The sequence below is a fragment of the Pyrus communis genome, chromosome 11 (genome assembly GCF_041283825.1).
Source record: "Pyrus communis isolate YQ-2024b chromosome 11, ASM4128382v1, whole genome shotgun sequence".
Classification (NCBI taxonomy): Eukaryota; Viridiplantae; Streptophyta; class Magnoliopsida; order Rosales; family Rosaceae; genus Pyrus; species Pyrus communis.
The window spans coordinates 16,626,352-16,647,154 of NC_142575.1; the positions used below are offsets into that span (position 1 = coordinate 16,626,352).

A 20,803-nucleotide genomic window follows, 5' to 3' on the forward strand; every position below is an offset into this window, starting at 1 on the left:
TATGGGAAGTAAGGCTATTTGGCTATGGTGGTGGTCACTACACAACTTCTTCTTGAATATGTGTTATGCAAATCAATAACATGCTTTGAATGAAATGGGCATGAGTTCTAGCATTTGGAACTATATGATGAAACGCCTTCTAAGTAGTAACCAAGCAAAGAATAATGAGATCATGCAACGACTTTAGAAAACAAGAAATCACAGATTATACTCTCCAAAGAACGTTATAGGCTCAAGTCTCTCAGGGTTGTAGCGTTTGTTTGAGTTCCTTCCTTCAAGCATGTTACAAAAACGAATTTTTTTCTTTTATGATTGCATGTGAAGTCATACATTATAACCATAACCAAGCATATACCAAGAGTAAATCAAACTTTTCTCTATGTTTATAACTCTTTCAAACCGTCATGCAATTATAAACCAAATCCTTATCATTGTGTTGGAAGGTACCCTAAGACACAAACACACAAAAACGACTCAAAACACTCTTTTTAGGCTTTTCAAAACAATTTTTCAAATTTTTATGGTATTTTCGGAGTTATAAAAACAAAACATACTAAAACACTCTAAAACAACTTAAAAAACACCTTAAAACAGTAAGGAACAACATTTCAAATTATGGGCGATAAAATCCCACGAATTTGCATTAACAACATTAGTTACCCCCCCACACTTAAATCAAACATTGTCCTCAATGTTTTAAGCTTAAAATCATACAAAGCATAAGTAAACACACAAAAAGCATTTAAACATACTAAACATGGCAGAATGTAAATAACAAAGAGAAGAGTTTAGAGACGCAAATCTGGTTGTGGAATGTAAATTCCATCTTCTCCTTGTTGATTTCATTGAGGCTTGATGTTGTTGATTCCACAGGGGTTCCTCCCATCGTTGATTTTCCTTTGTGCTACTCTTGAACTGGGCAGCAGGATTCTTTTGGTCTCCCCCGAAGGTCTGAGCATACCCCTTTGGTCTGTTTCTTTGTTCAATCTTTCCAATTCGTATTGAAAAGGGTTGGAGTTCGGTTATGGCACTTACCTCATTGACTTGGTGTTGCCGTGGGGTACTCCTCTGTCCAACGCCTTCGTATTGTTGAGCGTTCAATGCTCGATTAGCAATCAAGGACTTTGCAGCCGTGGGGGTCTTGTCCACCAATGCTCCTCCCGCTGAGGCATCTAGCATTTGACGTTCAATAGGTAGAAGTCCCTCGTAAAAGTATTGTAGAAGTAGTTCCTCCTTCATTTGATGCTGTGGACATGAAGCAACAAGAGATTTAAAACGTTCATAATAAGTAGGAAAGGATTCACCTTCATCTTGTTGGATTCCACTTATCCTTTTTCGTAGGAGAATGACTCGAGAAGTTGGGAAAAACTTCTCCAAGTAAGCTCGTTTCATGCTCTCCCATGATGTGACCGTTCCGGGAGCCAACTCGTACAACCAATCTTTCGCTTTCTCTTGGAGAGAAAAGGGAAAGGCCTTCATCTTCAAGATGCTCTCATCCACGTTCACCGGAGTCATGCTTGAGCAAACGACTTCAAACTCCTTCAAGTGCTTGTTCGGATCTTCCATGGACAGCCCATGGTACTTCGGAATGTGATGTAACAGGCTTGACTTCAATTCGAACTCGGCAGTCTTGTCTTGAGCCGCCCTTGGGTATTGGATGCACAAGGGTGCGGCATTGGCCAATCCCGAAGCGGAAAGCTCCTTGATTGTTCGGTTGTCCGCTGCCATGTCTTCCACTTCCTCTTCAAATTCAGAAACGGACTCGGAACTTGCACTTGATTCACTAGGTTCCGGGTTCTTCCTCTTACGTCTCAACTCACGCTCAAAATCGTCGTCAAAGTTTAAAATATGTTCGTGAACCGGATTAGAACTCCGAGTCATAAACAAGTACCTAAAACAAGAAACAAAATAACATAAGAATCTGATCTAATAAGAAAAACGAAAATAACAATCCAAGGGATTAGCAAAGTTGCTAATCCCCGGCAACGGCGCCAAAATTTGATGTGAAAATTAGCTTAACACACAAATTAACCCTCTTTTGACAATTGTAGCATATAAATAAGTAGGGATCGTTCTTACACCGGGGATTAGGAGGGCTTGCTAAACACTCTAAACTGACTCAAATAAATAAACTTAATCTTGAAAACACTTAAACTCACTTAAAAAGACTCAAACACGTTCACAAAACTCAAAATAGGCTAAAAACACTCAAAACTGCCTTAAAAACACAATCTGGGCAGTTTTGAGCCTAAACACAATTTTGGACGAAAATTGGTTCTACTTTGACTCAAAACTCTTAAAAACACAATCTAAAACATATTTGGACCAGTTAGACACTCTAAGACAATTGGGGATTTGGTTTTTGACGAAAATCAAACAAACAAAACAAATATGTAAACTAGGCAGATTCTGACGAAATTGGTGAAATTAAGTGGATGGTGAGATGGCTAGGAGGTTTTTCTCCACACATGGCATACTTGCATACAAAATAATCTCCAGTTGCTTATTCGATGAATTTATGAACCTCAACACCCCAAGTTAATTAGGTACGCTTAAATTAACTCTCAGATTTCCCTTAGGTCATTGAATTGAATGGAATTAGCGCATTGCAATCAAATTATTCCTTAAAAGTTTTCTATATGAAAGCGCATGATAGAAAGACAATCAAAGATCATTAGGTTCTATGGAAATCATAGGTGTTGACGAGGCATTCGTAACTATGAAAGCGCATGATACTTATACCAAGAATTTACTTAATATAATTGCGACCAACAATCTTAACTACTCATGGATGTGAGTTCCCAACGATTAGGTGAAGTTCCCTCATATCCTAGCATCATGTTTATGCATGCAAATCAAGCGTGCACTCTCAATTCATATACATAAGCAAGTTTTAATTAAAATAGATAAGTAAATTGAATTCATCATTCATGAAATCACAACTGAAAGTAATCAAATCGTCATGCAAATACAACCATGGTTTCGAATTTCCCCCCTAGCCAAAGGGGGGATTAGTTCCTCATGCTTGCACAACAAAAAGTATTGAACTTAAACATGGAAATCATAAGAAAGAATACACCTAAATGCTCAGCAATTCCAATATGGATTCGATGCACAGATTGCTCCTCTTCCTCCTCCTTGCTGCGGCACAATGTTAGGGTGATGGAATTGGTGGTTTTGGATGGTGTTTTCTAGTATGGAGGGATGGAGGATGGTTGATTATGGTGGGAAGGGTGCAGCAGAGATGTATGGATGTGTAGGGAGGTCTATGGAGGCTTAGAATGGAGAATGGAGGTGCGGCACAAGGGTTTCTGAATAGCATAAGGGGGTGGTACGAATTTGTGGCTGAAAATATGTTTATATAGTCCTAGGGTTTATTAGATTAGGGTTTACTTAGCAGGTTTGGTGGATTAGGGCCCTAGAATTCGGCCATGGTGATTCAAATCCACTTAGGAGAAGGTTTTGGCCCACATAGTTCTATAAACTGATTTGTATACCCAAATCCACAAGGATTAGGCCTTGGAATTCAGAATCCCAAAGGGATTGGGCCTAGGAAGGTGCGGCTGATTTAGGGGAGAGGGTAGCTTGCCTTGCAAGGCAAGGTAAAGCCTTCTAGAAAGGTTTGGGCGCCACTTTTCTAGGGTTTCTAGAAAGAATAGGTTTTGTGGCAGATTTGGGCCTTCTAGACTAGGATGCTTCTAGAAATAGGTTCTAGAATGATCCATTTAGGTCCCCATGTAATTAGGAGTAAGACATGATAAGGTTTGGATAGGATAAGATGAGATAAGGTTTGGATAATGTTTTGGATAATTGGATAATGTTAGATAAGGTTTTGGATAAGGTTGGATAAGGTTTTGGATAATGTTTCCTCTTTTCTTGCACTTTCCTTATCCACTTTGTCCTTAGCTTAGTTCCTTCCTCTTCTTATCACATTTCCACCTTCTTGAAGTCCAAATTCGTCCATCCATGTTAGCCCATATGCAAGCTATCCCCATAGTGTCCAAAATAGCTCCAAAATGCACCAAAATGCACTTTCTTGATACTTTGACCCATAGGACCTACAAACACACGAAATTGAGTTGTAATACGACATTAACTAAGAAATAATAGCACAAATGCACAAGAATAAGGTAGTTAAGTCGCCTAAATATGCTCCTATCAAATTCCCCCACACTTATCTTTTGCTAGTCCTCGAGCAAAACAAGTAAACAAAAGAAACAAAACATATAATCTAAACCTTCCAACGTTCGTCTCAGGGATTTCCAATGAAACATGACATGTCAAAGATCACCATTCACATAGATTTAAGCAATCCTTACCCTCGAGCATACTTAATCATAGTCACAATTCACTAGCTCGCATTTAATCAATTAAAACAACATTTTGAATGTAGTAACATGCCTTAGAGAATTTCCTCAATTCCTCACCGGATATACTCTCTGTTTTCACTCAGATTTTCTGACTACACTCCCTACACTAGGTATATGTGAGAAGATTGATGTAAACATGTAGACGAACACTCACATATGTTAGAACAAGAAAAGCATTTTCTGGAATTATTAACATGTATGTATATGATCTCATGAATGGAATGCTACTACCTAGACATGAGAACCAGGGATACCATATGCTCAAACCAATTCTAAACTCCACATATTGAAATACATAACAATCAAGATAGAAGTCTAAGGGTTGTAACGGGGCTAAGGTATTGGTTTACAAGGAAAGGTAGAGGAAACAAACATTCTTAAAGCAATAGTGAGCAAAGTAATGAATTAGGCACTTAGAATTCCCTTTAGAATGCAGAGGTCAACTTTGAATACCCAAGGGGAAGTCACACAAAACTTAGGGCCATATTCAAACTTTTTGGACCCTTTCTTCAACAATCAACACTTGTGAGTTCATTCTCACTTATTTTCACTCTTTTTCTTTCTTTTCTTCTTCTTTTTTCTTCTTTTTCACAATTTTTTTTTTCGTTTCGTTTTTTTTTTTTTTTTTTTTTTTCTTTCTTTTCTCGTGCCCCTTTTAAGACATTGGCACACACACACTCACAAAATCCCTTCCCCCACACTCGTTTTCTGCACAAATGTCACTCAAAAGGAATTCCTTCTACATTATGCTCCACTATACTTTAAGAACAAAGGTATGGGAAGTCCTATTCTAGGCTAGGTAAGGATGATGTGGTTAACAAGAAAATAGGCTAAATAAGGCTCAAAGGGGTTTAAACCTACAATACAAGTGACAAGGGTGGATTCGGCTGTTTGGCTATGGTGGTGACTACTACACAACTTCATCTTGTTATTTGTTATGCTAATCAATTTCATGCTTTGAATGAAACGGGTATGAGTTCTAGTATTTGGAACTATAGTGATGAAACGCATTCTAAGTAGCAACCAAGCAAAGAATAATGAGATCATGCAACGACTTTTAGAAAACAAGAATGCACAGATTAATAACTCTCCAAATAAACGTTTAGGCTCAAGTCTCTCAGGGATGTAGCGTTTGTTTGAGTTCCTTCCTTCAAGCATGTTACAAAAACTGATTTTATCCTTTGTGATTACATGTGAATTCGTAAACTATAACTACAACCAAACATAAACCAAAGAGCAAATCAAACTTCCATCATTGTTTGTAACTCTCTTTAACAATCATGCATTAAAACCAAATCCTCATCATTGTGTTGGAAGGTACCCTAAGACACAAACAAACACACAAAAACAACTCTTTTTGGCTTTTTCACAACACTTTTTTCAATTTTTTTCAAATTTTCGGATTTTTACTTCAACACACACCAAAATAGCTCAAAATGCATTAAAAACACCTAAAAACAGTGAGAAACAACATTAGAAGTGATAGGTGATAGAATCCCACGAATTTTGCATAAAAAACACTTGTTTACCCCCCCACACTTAAATCAAACATTGTCCTCAATGTTTCACACAAAGACTCACATAAAAGCAAACAAATAATAAGCAACTAAGCATGAGAAAATAAACAGCAAGGAGAAGGGTTTAGAAACGCAAATCTGGGTTTGGAATGGAAGTTCCATCTTCTCCTTGTCGAATACATGGGTTGCCTCCCAAGAAGCGCTTGCTTTAACGTCTTCCAGCCGGACGAATACGCCGTGTTAAGCTTCACTAGTAGTACCCACGGCATGGAGGGATCTGTCCTCCACGGCATGCTTCCCAAAGTGTTCGTAGCATGGCTCAATGAAAGGAAGGGGATAGTGATCCTCCCGGATTGTGGTGTTTTGGTTCCTAAAGTCCATGTAAATGCTCCCACCACCTTGAAATCGATTGGGTACCTGCACCAAAGAAGGTAACACCGTATTAGTTGACATGAGAATTGGAATTGGGGTTGGAGACTTACAAACATATTGTGATGGAGGCTCAAAAGTGGCAGCCATATCAACAAAGTCACTATGGCTACTCTCGGCCAGATTGGATGGTTTTAGGGCAACCACTCCAATTCCCTCTTCAATGGTGGTTCTTGATGCATCCTTCTTGATAGGTGTGGATTGTTCCTGCCCTATATCCTTATGCACATCAATGGCAAAACAAGAACGAACATCATTAGGCTTCTTAATAGAGTCATAAACATTGAATTTAATTATATCACCACCAAACTCCATTGTTAATACTCCCTTGGCCACATCAATCTTCGTTTGAGCTGTTTTCATGAATGGTCTTCCAAGTAGGAGTGGCAAGGGTGGAGAATGAACCGAGTCTTCCATTTCAAGTACATAAAAATCAGCCGGAAAGATTAAATCATTAACCTGCACTAAAACATCTTCCAAAACACCCTTTGGATAGGCATTAGATCTATCGGCCAATTGAATAACCACACCATCATTTTTTAACTCACCTAGGTTCATAGATGCATAAATTGAGTAAGGCATAACATTAATAGATGCACCTAAGTCTAGCATGGCATGTTCAAAACGATTATTGCCAATAACACAAGGAATTGTAAAACTACCCGGATCTTTGCATTTAGGGGGCAATTTACGTTGCAAGATGGCTGAGACATTTTCACTTACCTTTACAACCTCTTTGTTCGAAATTTTCTTCCTAGTAGTGCAAAGTTCTTTTAAAAACTTAGCATACCTTGGAACTTGCTTAATTGCATCCAAAAGTGGTATATTGACTTGTACTTTCCTAAATGTCTCCAAGATGTCCTTTTCAGCTTCCTCCTTCTTTGTTTGCATGAATCTACGAGGAAATGGTGCATTTGGAGGAATAACATTAGAAATAATCGAACTTGGAACATTCTTACCCTTGGAAGCCGAATGGTGTAGGTTAGGTGGCTGGGGCATGGTACTTTCTACCCTTGCCGTGGCTTGTTCTTGCTCCCCCTCCTCAAATTGCAACTTTTCATCCTCCGTTGGGGCTGATTTAGAGGGTTGTGAGGTCGTTTCAACTTGTTTGCCACTTCTCAAGGTGATAGCCTTAGCGGTTTCAAAACCTCCTTTTGGATTGACCACTGTTGAGCTAGGCAACCTTCCTTGCTCACGAAATTGCCCCATGAATTCGGCAATCTGTCCCACTTGCTTCTCCAAGTTGTCCACCCTCTTGTCTTGGATTTGCCTCTCTTTGTTTTGAGTTTGGACTTCCTGCGTCAAGGTAGTAAGTAATTGAAAAATCTTATCATTTTCACTTGAATTACCTACATCGCTTTGGGCAGGTTGTGCTTGGGCTTGTGGTGGTGCCAACGGCTTTTGATAGAAACCCGGGGGTTGTTGCCTAAATCCGCTTTGTTGTTGACCTTGTTGGGGGTCTCGCCATTTGAAATTCGGATGATCACGCCAACCGGGATTGTAAGTATTAGAGAACGGATCACCACGTGATTGGTATTGGTTGCCATATCCCACGGCATTGAGTGTCTCCCACCCTCCATTCTCGATTAATTGTGGGCACTTGTCTGTAGGGTGTTCTTGCATGGAGCATACGCCACAAGAAGCTACGGTTTTGACTTTTGGACCTTCCACCACCTGAGAAAGCAACGTAGTAAGGTTAGCCATTTGATTTTGAAGTTCGGTTATGGCACTTACCTCATTGACTTGGTGTTGCCGTGGGGTACTCCTCTGTCCAACGCCTTCGTATTGTTGAGCGTTCAATGCTCGATTAGCAATCAAGGACTTTGCAGCCGTGGGGGTCTTGTCCACCAATGCTCCTCCCGCTGAGGCATCTAGCATTTGACGTTCAATAGGTAGAAGTCCCTCGTAAAAGTATTGTAGAAGTAGTTCCTCCTTCATTTGATGCTGTGGACATGAAGCAACAAGAGATTTAAAACGTTCATAATAAGTAGGAAAGGATTCACCTTCATCTTGTTGGATTCCACTTATCCTTTTTCGTAGGAGAATGACTCGAGAAGTTGGGAAAAACTTCTCCAAGTAAGCTCGTTTCATGCTCTCCCATGATGTGACCGTTCCGGGAGCCAACTCGTACAACCAATCTTTCGCTTTCTCTTGGAGAGAAAAGGGAAAGGCCTTCATCTTCAAGATGCTCTCATCCACGTTCACCGGAGTCATGCTTGAGCAAACGACTTCAAACTCCTTCAAGTGCTTGTTCGGATCTTCCATGGACAGCCCATGGTACTTCGGAATGTGATGTAACAGGCTTGACTTCAATTCGAACTCGGCAGTCTTGTCTTGAGCCGCCCTTGGGTATTGGATGCACAAGGGTGCGGCATTGGCCAATCCCGAAGCGGAAAGCTCCTTGATTGTTCGGTTGTCCGCTGCCATGTCTTCCACTTCCTCTTCAAATTCAGAAACGGACTCGGAACTTGCACTTGATTCACTAGGTTCCGGGTTCTTCCTCTTACGTCTCAACTCACGCTCAAAATCGTCGTCAAAGTTTAAAATATGTTCGTGAACCGGATTAGAACTCCGAGTCATAAACAAGTACCTAAAACAAGAAACAAAATAACATAAGAATCTGATCTAATAAGAAAAACGAAAATAACAATCCAAGGGATTAGCAAAGTTGCTAATCCCCGGCAACGGCGCCAAAATTTGATGTGAAAATTAGCTTAACACACAAATTAACCCTCTTTTGACAATTGTAGCATATAAATAAGTAGGGATCGTTCTTACACCGGGGATTAGGAGGGCTTGCTAAACACTCTAAACTGACTCAAATAAATAAACTTAATCTTGAAAACACTTAAACTCACTTAAAAAGACTCAAACACGTTCACAAAACTCAAAATAGGCTAAAAACACTCAAAACTGCCTTAAAAACACAATCTGGGCAGTTTTGAGCCTAAACACAATTTTGGACGAAAATTGGTTCTACTTTGACTCAAAACTCTTAAAAACACAATCTAAAACATATTTGGACCAGTTAGACACTCTAAGACAATTGGGGATTTGGTTTTTGACGAAAATCAAACAAACAAAACAAATATGTAAACTAGGCAGATTCTGACGAAATTGGTGAAATTAAGTGGATGGTGAGATGGCTAGGAGGTTTTTCTCCACACATGGCATACTTGCATACAAAATAATCTCCAGTTGCTTATTCGATGAATTTATGAACCTCAACACCCCAAGTTAATTAGGTACGCTTAAATTAACTCTCAGATTTCCCTTAGGTCATTGAATTGAATGGAATTAGCGCATTGCAATCAAATTATTCCTTAAAAGTTTTCTATATGAAAGCGCATGATAGAAAGACAATCAAAGATCATTAGGTTCTATGGAAATCATAGGTGTTGACGAGGCATTCGTAACTATGAAAGCGCATGATACTTATACCAAGAATTTACTTAATATAATTGCGACCAACAATCTTAACTACTCATGGATGTGAGTTCCCAACGATTAGGTGAAGTTCCCTCATATCCTAGCATCATGTTTATGCATGCAAATCAAGCGTGCACTCTCAATTCATATACATAAGCAAGTTTTAATTAAAATAGATAAGTAAATTGAATTCATCATTCATGAAATCACAACTGAAAGTAATCAAATCGTCATGCAAATACAACCATGGTTTCGAATTTCCCCCCTAGCCAAAGGGGGGATTAGTTCCTCATGCTTGCACAACAAAAAGTATTGAACTTAAACATGGAAATCATAAGAAAGAATACACCTAAATGCTCAGCAATTCCAATATGGATTCGATGCACAGATTGCTCCTCTTCCTCCTCCTTGCTGCGGCACAATGTTAGGGTGATGGAATTGGTGGTTTTGGATGGTGTTTTCTAGTATGGAGGGATGGAGGATGGTTGATTATGGTGGGAAGGGTGCAGCAGAGATGTATGGATGTGTAGGGAGGTCTATGGAGGCTTAGAATGGAGAATGGAGGTGCGGCACAAGGGTTTCTGAATAGCATAAGGGGGTGGTACGAATTTGTGGCTGAAAATATGTTTATATAGTCCTAGGGTTTATTAGATTAGGGTTTACTTAGCAGGTTTGGTGGATTAGGGCCCTAGAATTCGGCCATGGTGATTCAAATCCACTTAGGAGAAGGTTTTGGCCCACATAGTTCTATAAACTGATTTGTATACCCAAATCCACAAGGATTAGGCCTTGGAATTCAGAATCCCAAAGGGATTGGGCCTAGGAAGGTGCGGCTGATTTAGGGGAGAGGGTAGCTTGCCTTGCAAGGCAAGGTAAAGCCTTCTAGAAAGGTTTGGGCGCCACTTTTCTAGGGTTTCTAGAAAGAATAGGTTTTGTGGCAGATTTGGGCCTTCTAGACTAGGATGCTTCTAGAAATAGGTTCTAGAATGATCCATTTAGGTCCCCATGTAATTAGGAGTAAGACATGATAAGGTTTGGATAGGATAAGATGAGATAAGGTTTGGATAATGTTTTGGATAATTGGATAATGTTAGATAAGGTTTTGGATAAGGTTGGATAAGGTTTTGGATAATGTTTCCTCTTTTCTTGCACTTTCCTTATCCACTTTGTCCTTAGCTTAGTTCCTTCCTCTTCTTATCACATTTCCACCTTCTTGAAGTCCAAATTCGTCCATCCATGTTAGCCCATATGCAAGCTATCCCCATAGTGTCCAAAATAGCTCCAAAATGCACCAAAATGCACTTTCTTGATACTTTGACCCATAGGACCTACAAACACACGAAATTGAGTTGTAATACGACATTAACTAAGAAATAATAGCACAAATGCACAAGAATAAGGTAGTTAAGTCGCCTAAATATGCTCCTATCAATACCCCTTTGGTCTGTTTCTTTGTTCAATCTTTCCAATTCGTATTGAAAAGGGTTGGAGGATAACTCAGCCTATGTTTGTCTCCACATGCTTCAATGTATCATTTTCACTTGCCTTACTCGCGCCCCTTTGCAGAAGTGGTCCCTTCTCCGGAAGTGTATCAACCGTTGAAGATGACTACTCGAGAGCAATGCTAGGTAAGCAATCAGGAATAGATTCCAGGCAGTTGGCTCCAGATCGGAAGACTGACTCCAAGTGCTAGCTGATTGCTTCTTTTACTTTGCCATGCAAGTAAGAACAAGGACAAAGAAAAAGACAGGGAAAGAGCATGATATGAGATACTTTTGCTTTTGACCTTGATGATATGAGATACCTTTGCTTTGAAGAAGCGGTGAATGAATCAGCACATGCTTCAATCCGCCGTTTCCTCCTGGGTCATATGTACTCCAGGCATCTGGTATCATCTTTGGGGAAGAAGAAAGAATTGAGTATTTCGAAAGGCTTTGCTGGGAGTGCGCCCTCAGAGGTGAGGGAGAGTTGGGCATTTTCTTCAGGTTTGCCCTGCCATAAAAGACGAAGGTCGACATATATAGAGATAATATCAAGTGGTGGTACTTTTTACCCTTGTCGACAAACGTTTTGATCCCGCAAATCCGGCTTTTTGAAATAGTGGCGCCTCTTCGATCTTTGAATACGCCTCTTCGATTTCTGAGCAGGCGCCCCTTCGATTTCTGAACGACGCCCCTTCGCTTTCTGAACGACACGTGGTAGTGCAGATGCGGCTCCTTTTGACAAAGGTGCACACGTCTTCTGAAAAGCAGAGAAAGCGTCGCCGGATTTTGCGCTTGTCGGCTAAAGATGTGTAGTTGCGATGATGGCCTCCACGTGCTTTCAGCTTTGTCAGAAATCTTTTGACAAAGTTGAACGCGTTTTCTGAAAAGTCGAGAACGCGTCGCCTTGATTACGCCGGAAATTCCGGCTTTTTGAATTGGTGGACGCGTCGCCTTGGCTTCTTATAGAGCTATCGATCACCACAATAAACACACTCTGAAGAACTCCCATTCTTGAAAATCGACTCCGACCCTTTGAAAATTTACTCCATCAACCCCTTCTCTTTGAACACTTTTGAAAAATGGCAAACTCATCGAACCTTAGCTTGGAATTGAGCCTTAGCAGTGATGCGGCCGCGCCGCGTCAAGGTAACGTATGGCGCCCTTCTTTCTTTTCTTCTAACGGTCCTCTCACAAGTGAAGACTCCGTGATGCAGGACGCCACAACAGCTACAATAGTAGCTAGGAACCTCCTCACTTCAAAAGATAGTAGGCTGCTGTCAGGACGGTCCGATGAGTTGGCCGTTCAAGAGTCCCTCGCACTTAGTGTTCAGTGTGCGAGTTCTGTGTCCAACATGGGCCAACGCCTGCTTGCCCGCTCCCGTCAGGTGGAATCTTTGATGGCAGAGGTGGAAAGTCTCAAGCAGGAGATCAAACTGCTTAAGTACGAGAATAGAAGTTTGCACGTGCTTGCCAACAACTATTCGACGGGTATGAAGAGGAAGCTTGATGAGCTACAAGAATCCAATGGTCGGATGCAAAGTGACCGTCAAAGTGACCGTCAAAGGCTTGCGGCTTACTTCCAGAGGCACATTTTTCCGGGCTCATCCAGCGTTTGGCCAAGTATTGAGGCCTCTTCTTTGATGCCTCCCGCTCCGATACCTTCCGCCCCGATGCCTTCCGCCTCGATGCCTTCTGCTCCGATGCCTTCCGCATCTATGCCTCCTGCTTCTAGAGTTTTGCCCAGTAGTGGGGCTTCAAGTAAACGCCCTTTGTGAAGCTTCATCATTCTGCCATGTTTTTTTTTTTTTTTTTCATAAATAAAATCAAACAGCATGGAATTTATCTTTGAATGGGCGGTGATACTTGAAATGATCCGGTAATAGTTTAAATTCCAGATTGGGTGCCTGAATCATTAACCACATGTTAGTATAAAAGAAAATTGAAATTCGGGGAGGCGGCTTACCTGTGTGCTCCAAAATGAACTCCAGAATAAACACCCCTTCGAAAGTTATGACTTGTCCCGTGTCATAAAATCCAACTTCCTTGGGAATTGTGGTTTCAAATATGTCCTCTTTGATGCATTCTACATCTTCTCCAGCCACTACCTTCTCTTGAATCATTCTTCTTGGTGTACAAAGTCCTTTGAAGAATTCAACACCATCTAAAACTTGCTGTGTTGCACCAAGAATTTGAATAGCATTTTGCTCCTTTGGGAAGGCTTCCACGATGTCCTTTTTACTCTCTTCTTGGTTGGGAATCAAAAACCTGCTAGGAAAAGGGACATTGGGTGGAATAACATCAGAATAACATGGAATTGGGACGTCCTTACTGGTGGTGGGTGGTTTAGAGGGCTTAGGGATCTGCGGCAAGGGTTGTTCTACCCTTGCCGTGTGCATGTCTTCTTCCTCCTCCTCAATTAGCAGCTCTTCATCCACTTCTAGGCTATGTTTGGACATTTTTAGGTCAGCTCCAACCTCCATAGCACTTCCCAAAGTGATAGCATTATGGATTTCAAAATCTTCCTTCGAGTTTTCAATAGTTGAGTTGGAGAGTTCACTTTGCTCTTGAATTTGTTTCATGAACTCCATAATCTGCCCAAATTGCTCGTCCAATTTACCCAACTCCTTGGCTTGATTTTGTGACCCCTGCGCCAAAGAGGTTAGTAATTGAAAATTTTTATCATTATCCATGGACATACTTGAACTTGATTGGAATTGTTGTGGGGGAGGTTGTGGTGGCTGCATAGGTGTTGTATTGAACTCATCATATGGTTGCCAATATGCTTCTTGTTGAGCCTCCTTGGCTTGATTTTGTGACCCCTGCGCCAAAGAATTTATTTCATTAAGAATTTGATTATAATCTATTGGCAAACTTGAATTTAATTGAGCATATTGCATATGAAGTTGTGGTGGTTGCATAGGTCTTGAATAGAACTCCTCATATGGTTGCCAATATGCTTCACGTTGAACTTGTTGATCTTCCCACCATATAGAGTTTGAATGATCCCTCCAATCTCTTTGTGGACATTGATTGGCTTGAAATCCTTGCCTATATGAAGCACCAAATGTAGGGACACTCTGCATTGTGGTCCTTTCGGCATACGGCGACAATTTAGAAGTAAGATTTGCCAATTGAGCTTGAATGCTAGCAAAATCCATATCTTACTTCTCTAGTACCTAAAATCAAAGAAAAAGAACTAAATCAAATATCAAAAGTAACAACAAACAAAGAAAACAACATTAAGTTAGAAACTAAAACGAAAACAACTAAACCAAAAAAAAGAAAAGAACCAAGGGATTAGCAAAGTTGCTAATCCCCGGCAACGGCGCCAAAATTTGATGCGAGAATTATACGCGCATAAATTAAACCCTCTTTTTGACAATTGTAGTATAAGTATAAGTAGGGATCGTTCTGGACCGGGGATTAGGAGAGATTGTTAATCACTTGGATTTGACTAAAAAACGTAAAATAAAGTTTAAAACACTATACTAGACTCAAAGAATGCAAAACTAAACTTTAAATCACTAAGACAAACCAAAGACTCAAAATGCTTTAAAACATAAACTAAATTGAACAATAAGGAAAAAGGGGGGAAGAGTTTTGATTTGACGAAAATTGAAATAACAAAACAAGTTAATAAACTAAGCAGAATGTAAATGTGAATATGGATGATGGAATAAATGGAATGAAGGCTAGCTAAGGGGTTCTTCTCCACACATGTTATACTTGCATACAAGATTGATTCTCAGTTGGTCTTTCGATAAATTATGAAACTCAATGCTCCAAGTTAATTAGGTCCGCTTAAATTAACTTTCAGATTTCCCTAAATTCATTGGATTGAATGGAATACGCATTACAACCAAATTATTCTTAATCAAAGTCCCTAACTATGGAATACGCATGATAGAGACATTCAACAAAGATCATTAAGTTCAATGAAAATTAGAAGTGTTGACGAGGCATTCGTTACTATGGAATACGCATGAAACTTATGCCAAGAATTCGTTTAACGCGATTGTTTATAAGCAACCTCCACTACTTGTGAATATAAGTTCATAACGATTAGGTGAAACTCACTTATATTCTAGCGTCATATTCATGCATGAAAATTAAGCTTGCAATCTCAATGAACATACATAAATAAGTTATCAATCAAACAGTTAAACGAATTGAATCCACAACTTATGAAATTCCAACCAAAAGTAATCAATTCATATTGCAAATATAAACATAGTTTCGAATCACCCCCTAGCTAAAGGGGGATTAGTTCCTCATTACTTTGAAATCAAAGAAACACCTAAACATTCCAACAACTCAAACTTGAATTGTATGAACGTTTAGGCACTCTTCTCTTCCATTCCTCATACGTACAAAACAAAGAGAATTGAATTTAAACTTTGAAATCAAAGAAACACCTAAACATTCCAACAACTCAAACTTGAATTGTATGAACGTTTAGGCCCTCTTATCTTCCTCGTTGTTGTAGCACAAGGTCTAAGGTGAGGTTTGGGGAATTATGGAAATGGATGAGGAATGGTGGAAATGGAAAGATGGTTTGGATTCTAAGGAAGTGTTTGAGGGGTGTTGTGTTGTGAAATGGAATGAGATGTGAATTGAATGAATGAATGCAAGGGTATTTATAGGAGTAGTGGAGGGAACATATGGCTATGTCATTTGTAGGTGAAGTAGGTGGATGTTGTAGGTGAAGTAGGTGGATGTTGTAGGTGAAGTGGATGTTGTAGGTGAAGTAGGTGGATGTTGTAGGTGAAGTGGGTGGATGTTGTAGGTGAAGTAGGTGGATGTTGTAGGTGAAGTGGATGTTGTAGGTGAAGTAGGTGGATGTTATGTTAAGTGATAAGTGATAAGTGATATGATATGTGGTTATGATATGATAAGTGGTTAAGTGGTGATGATAAGTGATAAGTGATTAACTGATATGATATGTGGTGATGATAAGTGATAAGTGCATGTGGGTTAACTAATGAAGGAAATGCATGTGCAATGACAATGTGTTAGAATGGATGTGTGTTATGCATGGCATGATTGGGATTAGGAAAGGTTTAAATGTCCTAAAACTAAAGAGAACAAGGTTCCAACACTTTGGCTCCAATTAGGTCTTCAATTTCGTCCAACACTTTGGCTTCAAGCATAAGCTATCCGTCCTTAGCCCAAAAGTGCTCCAAAAGTCTCCAAAATGCATCTTTTTGCTCCTTTAGCCATTTGGACCTACAAACACACGAAAATAGCTTAAAGTACTAAAATAACTAAAGAAACATAACGTAAATGTACGAGAACAAGCCATTTAAGTCGCATAAATATGCTCCTATCAACGCCTAGGCGCTAGGTGGTGGTGATCGAAGACGTTTTCTTGCAAATCAGTTGGAAAAATCGGTTGGGGTCTAGGCGACGCGTAGGCGGTGCTAGGCAGCTAGGAGGCTAGGGGATATTTTTTTTTTTTAATTAAAAAAAAAAAATCCTATCTACATTACTATATTCCTTTACTTTCCTCCTATTTTACATTTTGTGTGGTTTAAAATTGGGAACTTATTGTACATGTGTCATCTTACAATACTCCTCACTATGGTTCTATGACATATTTGCTTAATGTGTTTTTAAATTTTGGACTTGTTGTGTGATATCCCACATCGCCCAGGGGAGTGATACTTATATGTATATTCCCATCTCTATCTAGCACGAGGCCTTTTGGGAGTTGACTGGCTTCGGGTTCCGTAAGAACTTCGAAGTTAAGCGAGTAACGCACGAGAGCACTCCCAGGATGGGTGACCCATTAGGAAGTTCTCGTGTGAGTTCCCAGAAACAAAACCGGGGTTCCGTAGGAACTTCGAAGTTAAGCGAGTAGCGCACGAGAGCACTCCCAGGATAGGTGACCCATTGGGAAGTTCTCATGTAAGTTCCTAGAAACAAAACCATGAGGGCGTGGTCGGGGCCCAAAGCGGACAATATCGTGCTATGGTGGTGGAGCGGGCCCGGGAAGTGGTTCTGCCTGGGCCGGGATGTGACAATTTCGTATCAAAGCCTAACCTTGGTCGTGGTGTGCCTACGAGGACGTCGAACCCTTAAGGGGGGGTGGATTGTGACATCCTACATCGCCCAAGGGAGTGATCCTTATATGTATATTCCCATCCCTACCTAGCACGAGGCCTTTTGGGAGCTCACTGGCTTCGGGTTTCGTAGGAACTTCGAAGTTAAGCGAGTAGCGCACGAGAGCACTCCTAGGATGGGTGACCAATTGGGAAGCTCTCGTGTGAGTTCCCAAAAACAAAACCATGAGGGCGTGGTCGGGGCCCAAATCGGACAATATCGTGCTATGGTGGTGGAGCGGGCCCGGGAAGTGGTCCCGCCCAGGCCGGGATGTAACATGTTGGATACTTTTTTTGTATTTTATTATTCTTTTATTATCTTATCCATGGATTTCATACAAGTTTAATTTTTTGTAAGTGTCAATATGCACTTATTTACAAGATATACAAGAAATTTACCTAAATCCGCCTAGGCCGCCTAGGTGCCCGCCTAGACCCCGCCTAGCCGCCTAGGCGCTAGGCGCTAGGCGCTAGCCCGCCGCCCGACTAGCGCCTACGCATTTTTTAGAACCTTGCTGAAAAGGTAGTGAAACGTTATGACGTCCATTAAGGGGGAATACGTCTCCTCATAATCAATATTAAGGTGTTGAGAGAAGCCTTGCGCTACGAGGTGTGCTTTGTACCATACTATTTCATTCTTCTCATTACTAGGGTTAGATTCAATTTTTTGCCAAAACCTAAACTGAACCAAAATTTCTGTTTGGTTTCGATTTTTCACTGATTTTTTTAAAATATTTTTAATTTTGAAATTGATCTGTGGGCGATTCTTGTTACATACTCAATTTAATTCATTTGGAAGAACACTAGCAATAACGTGATTGTCTTTTTTCCTTTGTTTTTGCTGCGAAAAAAAAATTATAGAAGACAATACAAAGATACAAATCAATTATTTTTACCTTCACATAGCTGCAAGTTAACAACAAACCAACAAAAAAAATATTGAAATCTAAGACCAAAACAAAAAAAAAAAAAAAAATTAAAAAACTCCATACAAAGAATTCTTAACTAGTACGAAGAATTAAAAAACCCAGGTACAATAAATTTAATAAATAAAACCAAATTTCACTCCAATTAGAGGCCTTAGAGGATGAAGGTGGAGGGCTGGTGTGCTCAATTTTGCACGCAATTACCTGCAAATACAAAACCAAAGCTATAGAGAATTCCTTTTTGTCCAACCCTTATCTTATTTCGACAAGCCTATCACAACATTCATTTAGAAAAAACTCACACCAATTCAAACAAAATATCTCTTACCCCTTTGAATGATGGACTCAGAAGAGTTGTTTTGACTGTTGGTGAGTATGGATTCTTAGCTAGCCTAGAAGAAGAAAGAGAGATCAGAAGATGCAATAGATGATTTAGGGGGGAGAAAGAGATACATGATTTGTCGTGGATGAGGGAGAGAGTAAAGATCCGGCTGGGGAGAAAAAAAAAAGAAAAAGAAGAGGGAAGAGGGAGTGAATGATGAAGATGGAGGACGAAGAAAGGAAAAAGAAAGAATAAGGAGAGAAGTGGTGCGATTGGGGTGAAAGAAAGAACAAAGTGAGAAAAGATATGTTAGGGTTTAGTTGTTAAAAGGCTTTTTCTAATAATTTATGGGCTTAAAAGTTTGGGAACATTGGGCTTAGAAATTAGGTTTTGAAGATAATACCCAAAACAGATTAAATAATAAAATAAAATAAATAAATATTAATTTAATATAATTATTCAGTTCGGTTCGGTTTTCTAACCACTGAAACCAAAATCGAACCAAAGAATTTTGGTTCGATTTTTTTTTGGATTTTTGGTTTTTTGAACCCACCCCTATTTATTTCGCTTCTTCACGAAAGCCCACTTATAGCCCATGGGCTTCACATGTGGTGGAGTAGGAGTTACGGGCCCAAACACCTTACGTTTCATAAGTGAATCGAGTTCGACCTGGATTGCTTGTTTCCAATTTGATCAATTAATTGTACGTCGACATTCATTAACGGGACGTGGTTTAATGTCATCGCTAAGCATGATGTCAGTAGCTACTATGTATGCAAATGCATTGTCGACGATCATCTCATTTCGATTCTAAACCTCATCTAATACTGCATAATAGACCGAAATTTTACGAATCTCGAGAGACCGGTTTGTCTCATCTAAGACATCACCGTAATCTAGAATAACCTCATGCGTGGGAATAGATGAGTACGCGATGGTCGGATTCATACTAGGTTCATTAGTTTGTGTCGTTTTCCTCTTCCTGGGTTGTGATTCCTTTGAACCAAGGGGTTTGCCATGCTTCAGGGTAGAAGCAGATGTTGGCTACCCACCAGTGTGTTAGGTCGTGTGAGAGGTTCAGCCAACCCTCATTCAGGGACCGTTCGTCTTTTTTGGAGTGACGTTATGGCATACGTTAGGTACATCGATCTTTGCAGGTGCGTTTGCAGCGGGTATATGTGAATGAGACAAAGAGTCAGTAATCCATGATAATATTCTACAGGAACGTTAGTAATCTTATCTCCTCTTAACGACGGAAAAGCTGTCTCATCAAAGTGGCAATCTGCAAAACGTGTGGTAACGAGATCCACTGTCAACGGCTCTAAGTAGTGAATAATTGGTGGCGAATGATAATTGACATAGATTCTCATTGTTCTCTAAGGACCCATTTTGGTACATAGTGGTGACGCTATTGGCTCATATCCAGTAACCAATTGTAACGATGAATGAGGTTGGGTAACGGTGGGCCTCAGGCGGACCAACATAGCTGCATGCAATATTGCATGGCTCCAGGCAGGTATCGGCAATTTGGTTCACATAACCAAAGTCCGAGTTATCGTTTGAAGGCACTTTATGAAAGCTTCTACCATGCCGTTTTGGGTGTGAACATGGGGTACATGGTGTTCAACTTCAATCCCAATTAACATGCAATAATCATCAAAAGTCTGTGATGTAAACTCTCCAGCATTATCCAGTCAAATCGACTTAATGAGATAATCAGGGTGGTGAGCCCTAAGCTTAATGATTTGAGTTAGGAGTTTCGCAAATGCAGTATTGCGTGTGGACAATAAGCAGACATGTGACAATGCAACGATGCATCAACCAACACCATGAATTATCTAAATGGTTTGCATGTTGGTTGGATAGGCCCACAAATATCCCTTTGAATCCTCTGAAGAAATTTAGGGGGGTCATGAATAATCTTTGTAGATGGGGGTTGAGTATTTAACTTCCCCAAGGAGCATGCTTTACAAGGCAGATAGCCAAGATAAGATGTTAGGTGATGCCTATGTAATACTTTGAGGGTACATGGCATTGTATCTTATCTAGGATGTCTCATTCAGTCATGCCAAGGCAACAGGGTGCTCTGAAACCCAGGCATAAGGTTGGCCACATGGTGGCTCTCCACAGATCGAATGGTTGTGATGTACAACCTACTCGAGAGACATTCCAGCTTCTCATGAATACATTCTTTGCCATATTCGTAAGAAGTGATACAAAGAAAG

General features: G+C 40.2%; 1 protein-coding gene across 1 annotated transcript; it reads right to left on the minus strand.

Moving 5' to 3' along the window:
* Window positions 1–6,127: 6,127 nt before the first annotated feature.
* On the minus strand, window positions 6,128–8,896 carry LOC148692980 (uncharacterized). Its single transcript, XM_088680278.1, has one exon. It carries the CDS (start codon window positions 8,894–8,896, stop codon window positions 6,128–6,130), a length of 2,769 nt encoding a protein of 922 aa, XP_088536404.1.
* Window positions 8,897–20,803: the final 11,907 nt, after the last annotated feature.